This window comes from Rhinoderma darwinii, chromosome 3 (assembly GCF_050947455.1).
Source record: "Rhinoderma darwinii isolate aRhiDar2 chromosome 3, aRhiDar2.hap1, whole genome shotgun sequence".
NCBI classification, from domain to species: domain Eukaryota; kingdom Metazoa; phylum Chordata; class Amphibia; order Anura; family Rhinodermatidae; genus Rhinoderma; species Rhinoderma darwinii.
In genome coordinates, this window is record NC_134689.1 from 300,530,407 (window position 1) to 300,548,546 (window position 18,140).

Genomic DNA, 18,140 nt, shown 5'->3' on the forward strand with positions numbered 1-18,140 from the left:
GGAGGCCAAAAGAGTGTCAGTGTACCTTACTTTTTGAAGGATGAAATAGCATAGTAGACTACGATATTTCATCCTGAGGGATCCTGCAAAACATATACCGCGCAGTCTACAGAGCATGTGGGTGAACGATGACACTATGGTTTGCGTCACATGTGTACATTAAAAGTATATGTCGGGAAGCTCCAGTGACGGAACTGTCCATATACGGACAGTTATGTCAATAGTGCTTCCTGCACATGGCCCAAGAAGTACCGCTGTCCTTAGGAAGCGCTCTATCCCGGAAATCCAGCCCTGGGAAAGCTCCGGACGTCACTGTCCATATATGGACAGAAATATCAGGAACTTCCCTGAGAAGGAAGCAGCAGGTGGTGCTCTGCCAGGGGACTCTGACCCTGAGTAAGCTCTGTCCATAAATGAATAATGACGTCAGGTGCTTTTCACGTGCCAGAGTCCAGGTACCAGTCCAGGTAGCTTGCTGCCCGGGGACTACGGCCCTAGGCGCTCTGCGAGGGGGGGTGTCGGGGCTGTTCGAGCGATGTATCCAGGGCCGCCATCAGGAATTTCAGGGCCCACTACAGCTACATTTTCTGGGCCCCCCTACCGTGGCACCGCCTGTTAACGGTACTCCGTCCAGCACTATATCATGGTACCCAGGGCCCCCTACAGCTAAATTTTCTGGGCCCCCCTACGGTGGCACCGCCTGTTAACGGTACTCCGTCCAGCACTATATCATGGTACCCAGGGCCGCCATCAGGGGGGGTATTATGGGTACTGATGTGAGAGGCCCGGCCAAACCTAATTCAAAGGGGGGCCCGGCAACTGCCGCGACTTGCATTTGGTAGAAAAAAAACAGGCCCCTGCAATGGGGCCCGTTTTTTTCACCAAAAGAATGTCGTGAGCTGTGGGCCCCCCTTTCAATTAGCTTTCGCCGGGCCTCTCACATCAGTACCCATAATACCCCCCCTGATGGCGGCCCTGGGTAGCATGGGGGTCGTCATGGGGGCCGTCAAACACTGCCGCCCGTGCGACCGATCGCGCGCACCCGCAAACTCCCGCGCATGCGCACCCGCAACCGCCTGGAACCGCGCACCGAATTTTGAGGCAGATTTTGACCTGCCCACACTATCTTGAGGCGTTTTTTGCCCGCGGCGATTGAGGACAGCAGACAAAAAAACGCAGGGAAAAATGCATTTTCTGCATCCCATTGATTTCGATGGCAGGTCAGAGGCAGAACCGCGGCAAGAAAGGACGTGCTGCTTTTTCTTTTTTCCGCGACTGGCTCCCATTGATTTCAGATTAAATCAATGGGAGGCGGTTTTGGAATTTTTTTGGTGCTGATTCTGACGCAGTGTCCGAGTCAATATCAAGGGCCAAAAACTCTGTGAACTGGGCCTTATTGTTAGGGCTTATTCAGACGAACGTGTAATACATCCGTGCAACGCGCGTGATTTTCACGCGCCTCGCACGGACCTATGTTACTCTATGGGGCCGTTCAGACTGTCAGTGATTTTCATGCAGCGTGAGTCCGTGTGTCCGCTGCGTAAAACTCACGACATGTCCGATATTTGTGCATTGTTCGCGCATCACGCACCCATTGAAGTCAATGGGTGCGTGAAAATCACGCCCAGCACTTCCGCAGCCATATAAACTATGAATGAAAACAGAAAAGCACCACGTGCTACAAACATACAAACAGAGTGTCATAATGATGGCGGCTGCGCGAAAATCACGCAGCCGCGCATCATACGCTGCTGACACACTGAGCTGTTATGGACCTATTGCATGCGCAAAACGCCACGTTTTTGCGCACACAAAAAGCACACGCTTGTGTGAATCCGGCCTTAGGGTAGGAACACACTAGGCATGAACACTGCGGATTTTATGCAACACATTTTATTGTGGAAAATCTGCAGCGTATTAGTCGCAGCAGAGTGGGTGAGATGTGAACAAATCTCATCCACACGCTGCAAAAAAAATGGACCTGCAGTGTGGCTTTTTAAGCCGCAGCATGTCAATGTATTCTGTGGAATCGCTGCTCCTCTGTTGCGGAAATGCTGCGGTTCTGCCGCAAAAAGCACACATGAGAAAAAAAAAAAAGGCACTTTTTTAAATTTATAAAAAAGTTTAGACTTGCCCCGGCCGTAGTCCTGGTGACGCGATCCTCTATTCTTAGCGCAGCCCGGCCTCCTGTCATGACGTTTCATCCCATGTGACTGCTGCAGCGGTCACATGGTCTACAGCGTCATCCCAGGAGGCGGGGCTACGTTCAGAAGAGAGAGATGCGTCACCTAAACTACGGCCGGGGCAAGTCGAAACTTTTTTTTCCCTGCAGGATTCCCGCAGCGGACATGCCTTACGAAACCTGCGCCACTATTTGGTGCGGTTTTGCTGGCGGAATTCCCTGCGGCTACCGGGGGCGGATAAGCTGTGTAGTTTTACTCAGCATATCCGCCTAGTGTGTCCCTTATGATGTCGCTCCTGGAGCTGCTGCCGGTCTCTAAATAGGCAGTTGGTCCAGTAGAATTTGGAATTATTTTTTTTTGTGAACCAGCTTAAAAAAATACAAAACTTTTGTGTTAGGGCCTGTTCACATCACCGTTCTCCTCCACCGCGTCCGACTCCTCGTCCGCCTCCTCCTACCTTCGGGCCAGCAGGTAAGTAGACTGCGCCGCTGTCCAGTGTGGCTGTCCTTCCCCCTAGATCTTTTGTTGCGGGCGCACCGCCTCCCTCTTGGCGGCGCACCTGGTCGTTCGCGCGTGGGCGCGCGCGCTTGCGGTCGTCCGTGCGCGGTCACGCGCTCGCTCGTACGCACGCAAGCGGGTGGTGTTTCGCGGCGGTGATAAGAGGGGGGCCCGCAGCTCACGGCGGTGTTTCACGAGAGGGGGGCCCGCAGCTCACGACATTGTTTTGGTGAAAAAAACAGGCCCCATTGCAGGGGCCTGTATTTTTCTACCAAAGGCAAGTCGCGGCAGTTGCCGGGCCCCCCTTTCAATTAAGTTTGGCCGGGCCCCCTACACTACTACCCCTAATACCCCCCTGATGGCGGCCCTGGATGTATCCCACTTCCGACGGCAGATAAAAAACATAATGTGAAGGGAGCCTAAGTAGGCTTGAAAAGCAATAACTTTGATGACTTATTGCAACGTATACATGGTGTCTGAAAAACAAAGAAGAAACAAGCTTGGTGCTCTTGTTTCTTCTGATGTACAAGGAAGATATGATTTAACTGGCAATGTGGAAGTCGGAGGTGCTCATCAGACTTTTTTGGCAACTGGAAAAAGGGCAATATCTTTAAAACATTCAGATGCTACAGAAACAATGTTTTCGGTGTACTGTAATTACCTGAGTAGCCGAATGGCACATGAGAACAAACGTTGGGCAATATAGAACACACAAAGACCTTTATACAATGGCATATTTACAATAGTCTCCAGTCTGGCAAAAAGGCTTCATCTAATGAAAACTGGAATTTGAAGGTCATTTCTGTCAGGTGAATTTTCTAGTTTCACCATAGGAGATAGCGAGACTAGGAGAGTCATCTCTCTGATGGTCTTATCCCATATTCTCTTCAACAACCACTAATAGAAGTATTTCCAAATACTTTCAATCATTCTTCCTGGTGGAGCGATCATTCTTGATACACCAGATCATTTGGACAAAAACCACATGTTTTGGATGAAAATAAAGTTTTTGTGTGGTCACAGCTTTTAGTTTCTAAAATAAATCCAAGTGGCTGATAATTCATATCATGATGGAATCTCGAAAAAAAAGACGCCTCTGACGGCTCATGACTTGCTCTCTGCCATAGATTCCAGTATCCGTGCCCCATTTGTAATTGCTGTGGTTAGAAAGACAAATCTGTAACCTAAAAATAAAATCAAAATACACATATGATACAGTGTTAGCACATCTTCTTAGAAATTTTAACATGTAAAAACTAAACACGTGCAGTTTTCTAAATTGCATATTTTCCCTTTGGAGCCAATAGGGAAAACGTGCACAAAATGCAATTGTTTCCTTTAGGAGCGGGGCCGCAAGAAAATAAAAATCCTCTACTTCCCAATTTGCACTGTCAGCAGACTACAGGCACCATCAATGGCAGCCTGTAATCTGTAAACACAGCCCACATATAGGCAGGCTCAATGTGCTAACAGACATTACAATAGCCATCGTAAGCAGTGTCTCCAGGTGGTGCCAGCCTGAAAGTGGCAGGAAATCGGATTTCCCGGCAGCTATAATACTGGAATTACTCTGGCTATAGTATAAATATTGGTTGATTGATCGTAACCTAATTCTCTAATTTACTATTAAACAGATATTTTGGTTTTAGCAAAGAAATGTTATTCTTTGTGTAATGAAAAGTCATACAATATACTTCATGTATGAAATCTCGACATGGTATAATTCCATAGGAACCTTCATTATTTACTTCCAATGGATAAATATATGTCCTGGTCATGTGATGACCTGTGAAAATCCGCTGCAAAGCCGCGATATAATCGGTTTTCTGTGGGTTTTCTAAAACAATATATAACAGCATTTTACTTCAAATTTGTTGTGGATTTTGCGTACCTAAGGGTATGTTCACACGCTCAGGATTTGCAATAGGCAAATCCACTGTTGATTTTGAAGATAATCCATGGCAGAAATCTGCAGCTGAAACATTGAAGTTCAATAGATCTAATCCGCGGCTTTTCAGGGGTCGAATCTGCTCCAATAATGAGCATTTTTGAAATCCGTTGCACATTCATTATTCCGTGCTGATTTTTGATCGGAGCATGTGAACATTGCGGACAGACTGAGTAATCTGTCAGGATTTAGGCCCGCAATCCGTGCCTAAATCCTGAAAGAATCTATAACGTGTGAACATGGCCTTACAGTGAAGTTATTAGATGGCTCTCTTGTAACAAGCCATGCACCTGTTTGTCCATCACATGAACAGAACACATTTTCATCCTCTAAAAATAAACAAACAATGAAGGATCAGATTGAATGTCAGCAAGCAGAGCTCTTGAGAGATTATCATACAATGAAAATGCTCTATTTGCTGAAGATGTAATACCCTGTTAATGTAGAGATATTACCTATTATACTAAAATCCAAATCTCTTATACTCTAGAACAATCTGTAGCTTGGTAACTACTATATAAGACCCCGACAGGAATTCATATTTCTTTGATATAATAGGAAATCCAAGAAAGTATTTTTATTCAGTGAGAATTAAAAAAATGTATAAATAGAAAAAAATGCATATATATATATATATATATATATATATATATATATATATATATATATATATATATATATATATATAATAAAAATATGTTCAGAGCACAATTTATTTTAGACGATAAAGGTTTTCTTTTAAATAAATTGTACCTATTTCTTTTCCTAGAAATCTCAAAGCGGAGATCTCTGAAAATGTGCATCCGCCAAGGAAAACCACAACAATGGTCCTATGAGAATCCGAGAAGGAATTCCTCTCCAAGAGTTGTTCTGCAGGAAGCAAACAGTATGGTTATATAAGCAGCTTTAGACATGTCAAAGCAAAATATAACATTTATTAACCCCTTAGTGACCAACCTATTTTAGGCCCTAATGACCAGGCTATTTTCTTCGTTTTTCTATCGTCGCGTTCAAAGAGCTCTAACTTTTTTATTCTTCCATCGACATAGCTGTATGAGGACTTGTTTTTTTGCGGGATTAGTTGTACTTTTTAATGGCACCATTTTTGGGTATATATCATTTTTGATTAGCTTTTATTAACTTTTTTTTTTGGGGTGGGGGGGAATAGAAAAAAAACCCTGAAATTTCGCCATTGTTCTATGCGTGTTAAATTCACGCCGTTCGGTGTGCGGCGTAAATAACACGTTACCTTTATTCGAAGGGTCGGTACGATTACGACGATATCACATATGTTGAGGTTTTTTATGTTTTACGACTTTTGCACAATAAAACTTTTGTGAACTAAAATTATTTGTTTTTGCATCGTCGCTTTCCAAGAGCCGTAATTTTTTTATTTTTCCGTCAATGTAATGATATGGGGCTTGTTTTTTGTGGGACAAGACATCGTTTTGATTGGTACTGTTTTGGGATACATGGGACTTATTGATGAACTTTTATTATGACTTATTTGGGGGGCAATGGAAAAAAATAGCAATTTCGGCATTGTTTTTTGCGTTTTTTTTACAGTGTACACCTTGCGGTTAAAATCACATATTCAATTTATTGTTTGCGTCATTACGGTCGCAGCGATACCATATATGTGTACTTATATTTATTTTTTACACTTTTACAAATTAAAACCACTTTTTATGGAAAAAAAAATTGATTTATTTTTTTACTATAATTTTTATTTCACATTTATTACTTATTTCATTAGTCCCACTAGGGGACTTTACTATGCGATCTTTAGATCGCTGCTATAATGCTTTGGTATACTTAGTATTTCAGAGCATTATTGCCTGTCAGTGTAAAACTGACAGGCAATCTATTAGGACGTGCCTCTGGTGCGTCCTAATAGGCATATGCTCAGGTGGCTTTTATCAGGCCCCCGGCTGCCATGACACCCCATCAGCGGCCCGCAATTGCATTTGCGGGCTGCCGATGGGTGATAGAGGGAGCTCCCTCCCTCTGTAAACAAGTTAAATGCCGCGGTCGCTATTGACTGTGGCATTTAACGGGTTAAACGGACGCGACCTAAGCAAACTTCGATCTCTACCGTTGGAGCAGGATCCCGGCTGTCATCAGACAACCGAGCCCCGGCTCCAGCCTGCACGGGACAACCGTGCAGGGCATAGACTGGGACGCCGTGAAAAGGCGACAGCCTAGCCTAAGGCCCCTTAGTGACCGCTGTGAAAAGGCATATTGGTGGTCACTAAGGGGTTAAAGGGGTTTCCCAACAATTAACATTTATCACCTATCCACAAGATAGGTGATAAATGCATAATGGCTGGGGGACCCACCACTAAGACCCTGTAGATAGGTGATAAATGTGTTTAGGTGGAAAACCAGTCTAAATATAGTAAATAGATTCACATACTACCGTCAGGCTGTTTTTTCTTTAACATCAAAATTTGATGGGAAAATTAAATACCTGCAAATTCATTGCTATTGAGTAGACGTGTCACTTCTTCAAGACCTGTCCAACCTTTGCGCACCAAAACCTTAAAATCAATAGACTTGTAAACACATGGCATACTGATATACTGAAAGAGCAGAGAGCAAGTACTTCATATTTAGTGGCACAATCATCAAGTGACTTTTCATACTCATGGGATAGAATTCAACTAAACAAACTTTGGAATAAGTTATATTACCATTTTTTTGTTCTTTGTTATGTAAACTCATGATTCTTTTTAAATGTCCCCTGAATGGAAACGTTTCAAACCCGCTTGTTGTCATGGAGTCTACGTATTTTAGGCGCTTCTACATGCTGAATACAGTATCTGAGAAAAACTGACTACAGAGGAGCAGAGTCCCCTTCTATGCGTGCTCTTGATCACAGCCGCAGGCCCCATGCACACGACCGTAAACACTCTCCATAAGGCCCCATGCACACGTCCATAAAAGCGCCCGTAAATTACGGACCGCAATTACGGACCGTAATTACGGGCCGATTCAGTCCTATTGGATGCGGACACCTTTCCGTATAGCTACGGAAGGGTGTCCGGGCCATAGTACTGTGCCAGGAATTATGGAACATGTCCAATTTTTCGTGTTTCGAGGTCCATGCTTCCATACTTTGTATGGGCGCACGGCCTGAAAAATGCGGGCGGCCGTCAGCAGCTGGCCGTGCCCACAATCGCGGGCCGAGATTGCGGGTACGGCTGTGTGCATGGGGCCTGATTCACTGTCTAAGCTTTGGCCGTTATCGACGAACTCCGTTGCTCTCTTATTTGTTTGGCTTTTCACTTAACGGTCTGTGTTGGGGTGAGCAGCAAGAGTAAAAAACAGGTCTTTCTACGAAGTAAGGTAATGCTGGGCTGTGCGTAATGCACTGGCAAACAAGGGGAAATGGTAATGCCTAGTTGTCAATTTATTCATACATTTCCAGGAGGAAAAACAGAGGAACAGCACAACACAGAGTTCTAAGAAAAGATGCTCCGGGATTATTATTTCATGGTGAATGCTAGTATTTACTAAAACAGACATGCCAGGAGAGCTTATAGGTCAATATATATTTTTGTAATTAACACTTTATTTGATATACCTGTCCTTGTGACAATACAGTTTACTCCAAACCCCCCACCTGAAAGTTGAGAGCTGTGCCACAAGAAGTTAGGAAGCCTGACAGTACATGTTATTTGGAATGTGGTATGATTGTCAGTGTTTGCTCTCTGGGCCCATCCTGAAGGGTGTCAACATATCAAGCTAGAGACGATTGTGTCATTTTTTTTATCTAGGACTTGCTGGATTCTTGCGGAAGGACCCTCCACATGTTACAAATGTAAAAATAGATGTACTTTGTTTCATTGAATTAATAAACACACTATCACACAAAACAGCGGAAAACTCACGTGTTCTATTATTTTGCAACTTAGTGGCGTATAAGCACCACTAAAAACATATGCCATGTCCTTTGGGGTCTTCAGGTCATAGTCTCCATCTACACGAGGAATCTGCCAAAAAATGTTTTAAATTCATGCTCAGTAGGAGTAAACTGCTAGCATACAGGTCACCAGACTTTAATAAAATGTCCCGTAAAATAATCAGAGAAATACGCCTACCCTAAAGTTAATTGTCAGATATATGGTTTTGACCCAAGTGCCAAGTTTTAATACTATAATATCACTGGCACCACTAGGGCACAATAGTATGTAGAGCTTCCAACAGCTGGAGAGCCACCTGCTGGGGGCCAGAGAGCTATACTAGAACATTGCTCTTGGGCGGTGGTGCACAATCTGCGGTTGCGGACCTCGTCCTTCTGAGCAAAGTCACAGCTGATCCCACAGGAAGACGTTCAACTATGTCTGACGATCTCCGGGGCCAATCCCTGGAGGACTACAATCATCGGATTCCGGGGCCAATCCCTGGAGGACTACAATCATCGGATTCCGGGGCCAATCCCTGGAGGACTACAATCAGCGGATTCCGGGGCCAATCCCTGGAGGATTACAATCAGTGGATTCCGGGGCCAATCCCTGGAGGACTACAATCAGTGGATTCCAGGGCCAATCCCTAGAGGACTACAATCAGCGGATTCCGGGGCCAATCCCTGGAGGACTACAATCAGCGGATTCCGGGGCCAATCCCTGGAGGACTACAATCAGCGGATTCCGGGGCCAATCCCTGGAGGACTACAATCAGCGGATTCCGGGGCCAATCCCTGGAGGACTACAATCATCGGATTCCGGGGCCAATCCCTGGAGGACTACAATCATCGGATTCCGGGGCCAATCCCTGGAGGACTACAATCAGCGGATTCAGGGACCAATCCCTGGAGGACAACAATCAGTGGATTCCGGGGCCAATCCCTGGAGGACTACAATCAGTGGATTCCAGGGCCAATCCCTGGAGGACTACAATCAGCGGATTCCGGGGCCAATCCCTGGAGGATTACAATCAGTGGATTCCGGGGCCAATCCCTGGAGGACTACAATCAGTGGATTCCAGGGCCAATCCCTAGAGGACTACAATCAGCGGATTCCGGGGCCAATCCCTGGAGGACTACAATCAGCGGATTCCGGGGCCAATCCCTGGAGGACTACAATCAGCGGATTCCGGGGCCAATCCCTGTCGGACTACAATCAGCGGATTCCGGGGCCAATCCCTGGAGGACTACAATCAGCGGATTCCGGGGCCAATCCCTGGAGGACTACAATCAGCGGATTCCGGGGCCAATCCCTGGAGGACAACAATCAGTGGATTCCGGGGCCAATCCCTGGAGGACTACAATCAGTGGATTCCAGGGCCAATCCCTGGAGGACTACAATCAGCGGATTCCGGGGCCAATCCCTGGAGGATTACAATCAGTGGATTCCGGGGCCAATCCCTGGAGGACTACAATCAGTGGATTCCAGGGCCAATCCCTAGAGGACTACAATCAGCGGATTCCGGGGCCAATCCCTGGAGGACTACAATCAGTGGATTCCGGGGCCAATCCCTGGAGGACTACAATCAGCGGATTCCGGGGCCAATCCCTGGAGGACTACAATCAGCGGATTCCGGGGCCAATCCCTGGAGGACTACAATCAGTGGATTCCGGGGCCAATCCCTGGAGGACTACAATCAGCGGATTCCGGGGCCAATCCCTGGAGGACTACAATCAGCGGATTCCGGGGCCAATCCCTGGAGGACTACAATTAATTCCAAATAACGGAAAGCGCTCATTGGTTAATGTAGGCTCCTGTCAAACAGACATAGCCTGAAACTGTCTGACAGGTGCCGCTGAGTAACCAATGAGCACTTTCCCTTACTGCAGAGAAAAGTTAATACCGATGCCGGTCACACAGTTCCAGGTCATGTCTGTGTGCCAGGAGCCTGCATTAACCAGTAGCACTTTCCTCTGTAATAAGGGAAAGCTCTCATTGTCACACATACATAACTTGTAACAGCAGAATGTCCACCCTATGTCGCATATATCACAGGAAAAGCGAGGTGTGAACAGAGCCTCCTAGAAGCAAGAAAGAATAATACTATAAAATAACATCACTTACTAGTCCAAGTTTTTTGCTGATCCCTCTGAAATGGCTCTTCTTTGCCAAAGATGAAAAAGCATCAGTAAGTTTTCCTGTAAACCATATGCAAAGATACAAACGTTTATAAACTTTAATTTTTACCAAAACCTATTTTTCTCTGAAACTATTGATAAAGTTATAATTTACATGATATCTTTGTGACAAAAGTGGCAATGCTAACAGATCGTCTTGGATGTAGAATATTGTATAGCATAATCATATAGTGTAACGGGTTATTGTCATTTGTATCAGACAAGACAACCTCACCTACAGCTTTGTCGGTGACCAGTTTGCTCACTCTGCTTTCCACCGCAGTCAGCGTCTCTCCTGGAGCCTGTTCAGTGAGCAGGCCGGCACGTTTTAGGTTGGAGAACGTCAGCAGATGCTCAGGGCCATAGCTCTATAGAAAGAATAAGACTCAGAATTTCATTCACGACGAGAATAATGTTATTTAAAAGAATATCAACATTGGATCATTAATTATAACTTATGAAAATTGACTTCACTAATGTAATTAGAGATAATTATGTCTCAGTAACAATATGGAACATTAATCAGCCTATAATTGTGTTCTGTATTTCCTAATATCAATTAACGGTTTCTTCCGTGGGTGCTAAAAATGAATCACTGGATTAGTATTATATTTAAAGAGGACCTGTCACCTCTCCTGACATGTCTGTTTTAGTAAATAATTGTATTAGCTATAAAGTAACAATTCTGGAGCATTTTCTTCCTGTGCTATTCCTCCTAGAAATGTATGAATAAATTGACAACTGGGTGTTACCAGTTGGGGGTGTGTCTCTACTTATACTGACACTGTCCAATCAGTGCTGACAGAGTGAGACTGTGTAGGGACACACCCCTTTGACAAGAGGAATGGTAACATCCAGTTGTCAATTGAATACATTTCTAGGGAGAATAATAGAGGAACGGCACAACACAGAGTTCTAAGAAAATATGTTCCAGAATTGTTATTTCATGTGGAATACAAGTATTTACTAAAATAGATGTGTCAGGAGATGTGACAGGTCCTCTTTAAAGGCTCTTTCTATTTAGGAAAAAGTTTAATAAAAGAGTCCAGTCAAGACATAGCTAGTCAAGTACAGGACATCATCTGCTTAACAAATGAAAGGGTCAGTGCTACCTCTGACAGCACTGAAACTACACAACGCTCTTACTGTGCAGGGCCCTGTATGTGGATGCAATCTGTAATAAACTATTCACCGAGCATTTCATACAGCTTTGTCTACAATGGGCAGTGAATTCGAATTGCATCATTGCATAGTAAGCGAAAGCACCATCAGACGTACTTCTATGTCGCCATTTTCTTTTATTATATACAAATGATCACACAGACCTGTAGGTACTGAGTCTTCAGAGATCTGTAGTCTTTTGTTATTAAACCTAAAGAAGGAAATAATAAAATGAAAACAATTCTATGTATACAGGTGAGTGTTTATGGTTAGGGACACACGGGACAAGCCCTACCATTTTCTGTGAGTGACAGCAAACATAGCAAACGTAAACTTTCAATGGGGGAAACCTGCGAATGAAACAATAGCCAATTACATGCATGTGAAACATCAGCATTGCCTACCACTTCTTGCTATTCAAAATATAAGTGGCATGAACTCACCTGTCTGTTTATGTGTTCTTCTATTAAATTGATGCTCTCTCGAATATCAAAACCCTCTAGTAATGCTGAGTGTACAATAGCAAAAAAACATTGGATTAAATGCTAGAACAGTTGGAGCCTTAATCATCAAGTCATCTTCATTCCTGCCGTTTTATTAAATATCCATTAATCCCTATCCCGTCCCTAAAAAATGATGGCCTATCAAGGCCATCAATATCTGATTGGTTGGGGTTGACACCCGGGACCCTAGCCAATCAGCTGTGGCCCTTCAAAACAGCAGATCAGCGGGGGACCCAGGAGTCGGACCCTGACCGATCAGATATTGGTGGCCTATCCTGAGGATAGGCCATCAATTTTTAGGGACTGGACAACCCCTTTAACAAAGCTGTTTTCTACCATGAGTGTTACCTTGATAATGATCAAATAAGGGAAAACATTTTAGCACTTTAGTTTTGAGATAGGCCTTATATGCATGGCAGAGCCATGTGCAGGAGGCATTACAGCGGCAGACTTTCTGTGCCGTCGTATAATGCCCTGTCATGTGCAGTATGCTGCAGTATTATTCTAGAGCAGAATAGCTTTGTAATAAGGCATGCGATGATGCCACCATTTTTTCTCCTGTTGGATTCGTATAGAATTCGTATCAAATTGAATGAAATCGGAGGCATACGGAGCTACAGTAAGACCCCATGCAGTTCTGCGAGTGCCCTATAACAGCTCAAAGTACATACATATGAAATGAAACCTAACACTGTATTTTCTGTCTACTTTCTATTCTCCAGTAAGGTCCAGTTTACACAAGCAATAATCGTTATGAATTGTAAAGATTGTTGCTTAGTCTAAATCTATGGAAAAAAAAATCGATGATAACCAATAACATCATTAATAGTGGTATCGGTAAATATAGCTTGCCCGACATTTACATTATATACCACCATGATCGAACATGGTGGAATATGTATGAAGATACATAGAAATGCCCTTCCTGCAAGAAGTTGTAAATGATATAGTCATTTTTAAATGATATCAGTACCTGGGAAAGCTGATTGATAACCTATAGGGCGGCTATTACAGCCTCACAGGAGTTTATCGCAAATTCCAAGTAATGAAGACAAAGCTGCCTAATTATGCCGCAAACGAGGCCATTACCTCATAACAACAATGATTTCCCATGTAGGAGTCTAGGAAATTCAGGTGACATCTCCTGTGGGAGCTGCAGTGACAATGTAATGGCTTTCTACCAGTTTACTCAGAAACGGATATAACTTGATGAACATCAAATTTATATATTAAAGCTCAAGTGAATCTCAGTTAATGACTGCCACAACATGTGTTCATTCGGTCCATTATTTTTATTAAGTGATTTATAATGGCTATTAAATTGACTGTCATTTTTTTTAGTTTAAGGCAATATTCACACGACTGTTTTAAGAATACTGAGGTTCTATGGGTGTATTCAGAAGGCCATTTCTGGCCCTCACAAGGGGAGTCCCCAGGCATAGTGCTACTGTAAGCGCTGAGCCCGCGGATGTCCTTGAACGCCAGGGGCTCCTCCATGAGCGGAAACCTCGGCAAAAGCGTCGGCAACGCTCTGGCTGGGGATTCCGCTCCTAGAGGGAGCCACAATGGTGCTATTTAAAGTGGGGGGCTGTGGCGCTATCTACAGGGTGGGGTGTGCGTGGTGCTATCTAAAGGGGGATCGCCCTAACTACAAGGGGGTGGCACGATCTAATAGGGGAAGTATGGTGCTATCTTCATGGGAATGTGGCATCAACTTTGGCACTGTGGCACTTTATGGGCACTATCTACAGGGGACACTGTGGCGCTATCTTCATGGGCACTGTCTGTGGCACTATCTACATGGGCACTGTGACACTATGTGGGCACTGGCATGCACTATATGTGGTCCTTATATGTGGGCACTGTGGCACTATGTGGGCACTGGCACTATCTATGTGGGCACTATTTTCAGTGGGCACTGTGACACTATCTACATGGGAACAGTGGTGTTTTCAGGGGGTTGGGACAAAAAAACCTTGACAACTAAAATCTATGCTTTTCTTAACGGCCGTTAAAAACGGTCAGACGGACTTAAAGAGGTTTTCCCATGAGAGATATTTATGACATATCCATAGGAGACATAAGTGTCTCTCATGGGAAAACCCCTTTAAATTGGATGTAAATTTGGAGACACTGATGCAAAACAGCCATGAAAAACTGACAGTTGATCAGTTTTAATGGCCATTTTTTTTTTTACTGTCGTGTGAATATAATCTGATATAATGCGGATTGGTTGCAGGGGGTATTAGATATGTAACTGCTCATATTCCCACCCCTGTTGTAAAGGGGGAAAAATGTAACAATCAGGGAGCACATATCCTCTCTCATTGGTAATAGGGGTTCCTGTACCCCCCCCTGGGGTCACTGGAGGCTGTACAGGGGGAGAGATGACAGTATCAGGCTACGATATTTCTTTCCCATCATCTCCAGCGTAGTATATTACACTAGTGTAGCAAGAGGCAATGGGGCATGATGTGAGACCCACCAATTTGTAACGGGACCACAAAGCAACAGTAAACACATGAGGCGCAACCTAGGACTACTTACAATGTTCTGTCTTCAGTAGCTCCTGGAAGTCCTGTTTGGTTTTCTTCTTCATAATAGACTCACAGGCTCCAATATCTTTAAAAAAAAAGGAAAATTGGCTTTAATATAACAAACCCTATTTACTAACTGTACGGGATGATCAGCTGCACTACCCTGGCAGAACCTCGCCCACTGGCATATTTCTAATAAACTGTCTTATTTAAGTCATGAGAAAGAATCAGTAATGTTCATCTCTAAAATCAATGACATTATTTCTATGGAGAACTTGACGCCCTCCTTGCAAGACACATAGAACAGGTTCTACAAATCTTGGCACCACTGACTAGAATCCCAGCAATTTACGGAATACAGAGATTTCCTTGGATAGTCATCCTGAACGGATCCTTTCTAAAACCATCAGCAGTTCCTCTGGGATGTCCATGTCCCTTTCCTTCCTCCCCTCCGCTTTTTTTTTCTCCCTCTCTCCTCCTATTTTCCTCCCATTTCTTACTCTTTCAGCATCAGGTTCATTTTGTATATACTGGAAAACCCAGGGCTGGATCCGTAGATGGAGCTTTGGGACCCTGTATCTTCTGTTGCTTTTTTATTTTCAGACAAAATGCAAATTGTATTAACGAGCGTTCGTCCCGAAACGGTTTGCAGCGGACCGTGTAAAAGGGCTTTTAAAATATCGCCAATCGACTTGCTATAATCGACAATCAACGCTAGTCATGGGCAGAAGTCTGCCCGTGTAAGCCAGTCTTTATTTCTCTATTTATTCCTGTGCTAGACACTTGTGTTGTACATCTCAATTGGATATTGTTGCTTGCTAAGCCTTTTAAAAAGCCAAGCATAAGTAGTGTAGGGTGTACTGCGCCAAATTGGGTTGTTTATATGTAAAGAGAACAATTACAGCTACAGGAGCTATAGTATTAATGTTAAAGGGTATGTACGCATCTTAGCTAAGCTACTATAATGTGATAGACGTTACTTTTTCCTACATCAGATTACTATAAAATGTAAAGACTACTTCCCAGATTGCAAAACACTAAAAAAAAAAGCACAGTGATGACAAAAAAAACATACATTTCAGCCCTGAAACTTGCAGAACTATGAATCCTGCTCTGGGTTAAATACAGGCTGTAACACAAGATAAGTAAAGCACCTTATTTACAGTTACAAGGCTCCAGCCTGAAAAATATATAACAATATATGGGTGCCTTTAACCGGCTGCAAAATTGACACTAGACTATACTCATGGACCACATAGTTTTTACAAACACAGTCCACTGATCGATGGCGGCGCTTACACTAAACTGTGGACTAGCTGACTGACTGCATCATTATCATTAGACTGTGGACTGATTGAACACCGCATATACAAAGGACTGTGGACTTACCTACACTACACTATGGACTGACCGCAGTGTTTATACTGGACTGTGGGCTGGCTGGCGTGTCAATGTTCACACTAGACTGTCAACTGACAAAATGCATACTGTACACCAGACTGTGGGCTGACCGGCAGCAGCATTTATAGACCGTGGGCTTTGTTTAAAATCTATGTCTATGCAGTAGGGTTCCAGGCTAAAAAATAATGCGGGTAACTTTGGTTTCCAAGTATAAAAACTTAGGCGACATATTATATTTTTTGTCACATTTGGGACCAGTTTAGCCTCCACTTGGAGCCCTGAATGACTAAACTTTTTATGTAGAATAATTCCATGTATAGAAGGTGAACATACTCTATATAACATTAACAGTTAATACATAGCTAGACTTGCAGGAACTACATAACTATTATGTCTAGCCTATTACATTGCTAAAAGAAGACCTTATAGTAAAAGCATGTTGGAAGTATATACAGCACGTATCAGTTAGGCCATGAGCAGGGATGAACTTATCTAGATGCTCAAAAGACTAACAAGTTTCCAGGCTTTAGTGGATAAAACGTTATATATTCTATACAGAGATTGGATAAAGATATGAATAGAAACTAAAGTAATGAGTGACTCCGTACGTAAACTCAGCATGCGATGCTCTTGCTTTAATCCCTTCAGTTCTTGGGCAACAAAAGTTTTCATTTGTTTGATATCCATTCCTCTACGTTTCTGGAATATATGAGATAGTAACAGTGATAAGCAATGTGATTAGCAAAAAGCAAATAATCTATCGATGTCTTTGTATATTGTAAACACATACGATTTTAATGCGGAATTGCTTACTGTTGTAATCACATACCTAGACTATTTTTCAACATATTTGCCTACTCTGTTGAGGCCAATGAATCAAACACCTACTGGCAAAAAAGATTTATCCTGCTCACATGGCTCGCTTCACTTGGACATGGTCGATTAACATGGATGGACGCTCAAATTGTTCAACAGGTACACTTAACCAGCCATACGCTAAATTTTCTGCATAATGTGCAAACATGCTGCACCATCATAACTATATGACTACAAGCTCACATTCTATTTACATGGTGCATATCACCCACAGAAAAAAGAAAAATTGACGATAGAATCTCAATTTTCATCCAATTGCATACAGGATTACCATTGCTAAACTGGCTGTATCAACAACACATGGCTTAAGTATTTTGATGTTTCTGCCATCTAGGGAAAAAAAAATGCATATTTTTATTACTTACCGTAAAATCCATTTCTCATCTTGTTCATTGAGGAACACAGCACCCACCCAACATTATTTGTTCTTAGATTTCACGCCTATGTTTTTTCTAGGTTTGTTTTTTTCTCTGGTTCTTATATGGTTTACGGTTGTTTATCATTTATGATGTTTTTCTACTTCTCCTACCGCTCATGTACAAAACTGATTAGCGGAGTTCCTGTAAGAGGGGTATAGTCTGGTAGGAAGAGTTAACACTTTTTTTTCTTAGCGTCCACCTCCTGGTGGCAGCAGGCTACACCCATGGTTATCTGTATCCCCCATTGAACAAGACGAGAAATAGATTTTCTAAAAACGAATCAAATTCTTCTCGTCTGTGTTATTTGGAGACACAGATAACCATGAGACAATCAAGAGCAGACCCTAAAGTTTAGAAAAAGCAAGTACTATCTATTGCACCGCATCTGGAGCATCCTACAACCCGAGAGAGGCGTCAGAGGATACAAAAGTATGCACCCTCTAGAACTTTAAAAAGGTGTGAAGACAAGGTGGCGGCCTTATACAACTGCAGAGCCGAGGCTGCTTGTTTAAGCGCCCACGAGGCACCC

General features: G+C 43.4%; 1 protein-coding gene across 1 annotated transcript in view; it reads right to left on the minus strand.

Moving 5' to 3' along the window:
* Window positions 1-2,254: 2,254 nt before the first annotated feature.
* VPS33B (VPS33B late endosome and lysosome associated) overlaps window positions 2,255-18,140 on the minus strand; it is a 50,998-nt gene continuing 35,112 nt past the window's right edge. Inside the window, exons 14-24 of the mRNA XM_075855262.1 lie at window positions 16,925-17,015; window positions 14,926-15,000; window positions 12,319-12,383; window positions 12,171-12,225; window positions 12,040-12,086; window positions 10,950-11,082; window positions 10,662-10,735; window positions 8,523-8,624; window positions 7,100-7,169; window positions 5,383-5,499; window positions 2,255-3,865 (exon numbers count right to left, since the gene is read on the minus strand). Coding sequence (XP_075711377.1) covers window positions 3,786-3,865; window positions 5,383-5,499; window positions 7,100-7,169; window positions 8,523-8,624; window positions 10,662-10,735; window positions 10,950-11,082; window positions 12,040-12,086; window positions 12,171-12,225; window positions 12,319-12,383; window positions 14,926-15,000; window positions 16,925-17,015 — 909 coding nt within the window. The 3' untranslated portion in view covers window positions 2,255-3,785. The remainder of the gene's footprint in view (window positions 3,866-5,382; window positions 5,500-7,099; window positions 7,170-8,522; window positions 8,625-10,661; window positions 10,736-10,949; window positions 11,083-12,039; window positions 12,087-12,170; window positions 12,226-12,318; window positions 12,384-14,925; window positions 15,001-16,924; window positions 17,016-18,140) is intronic.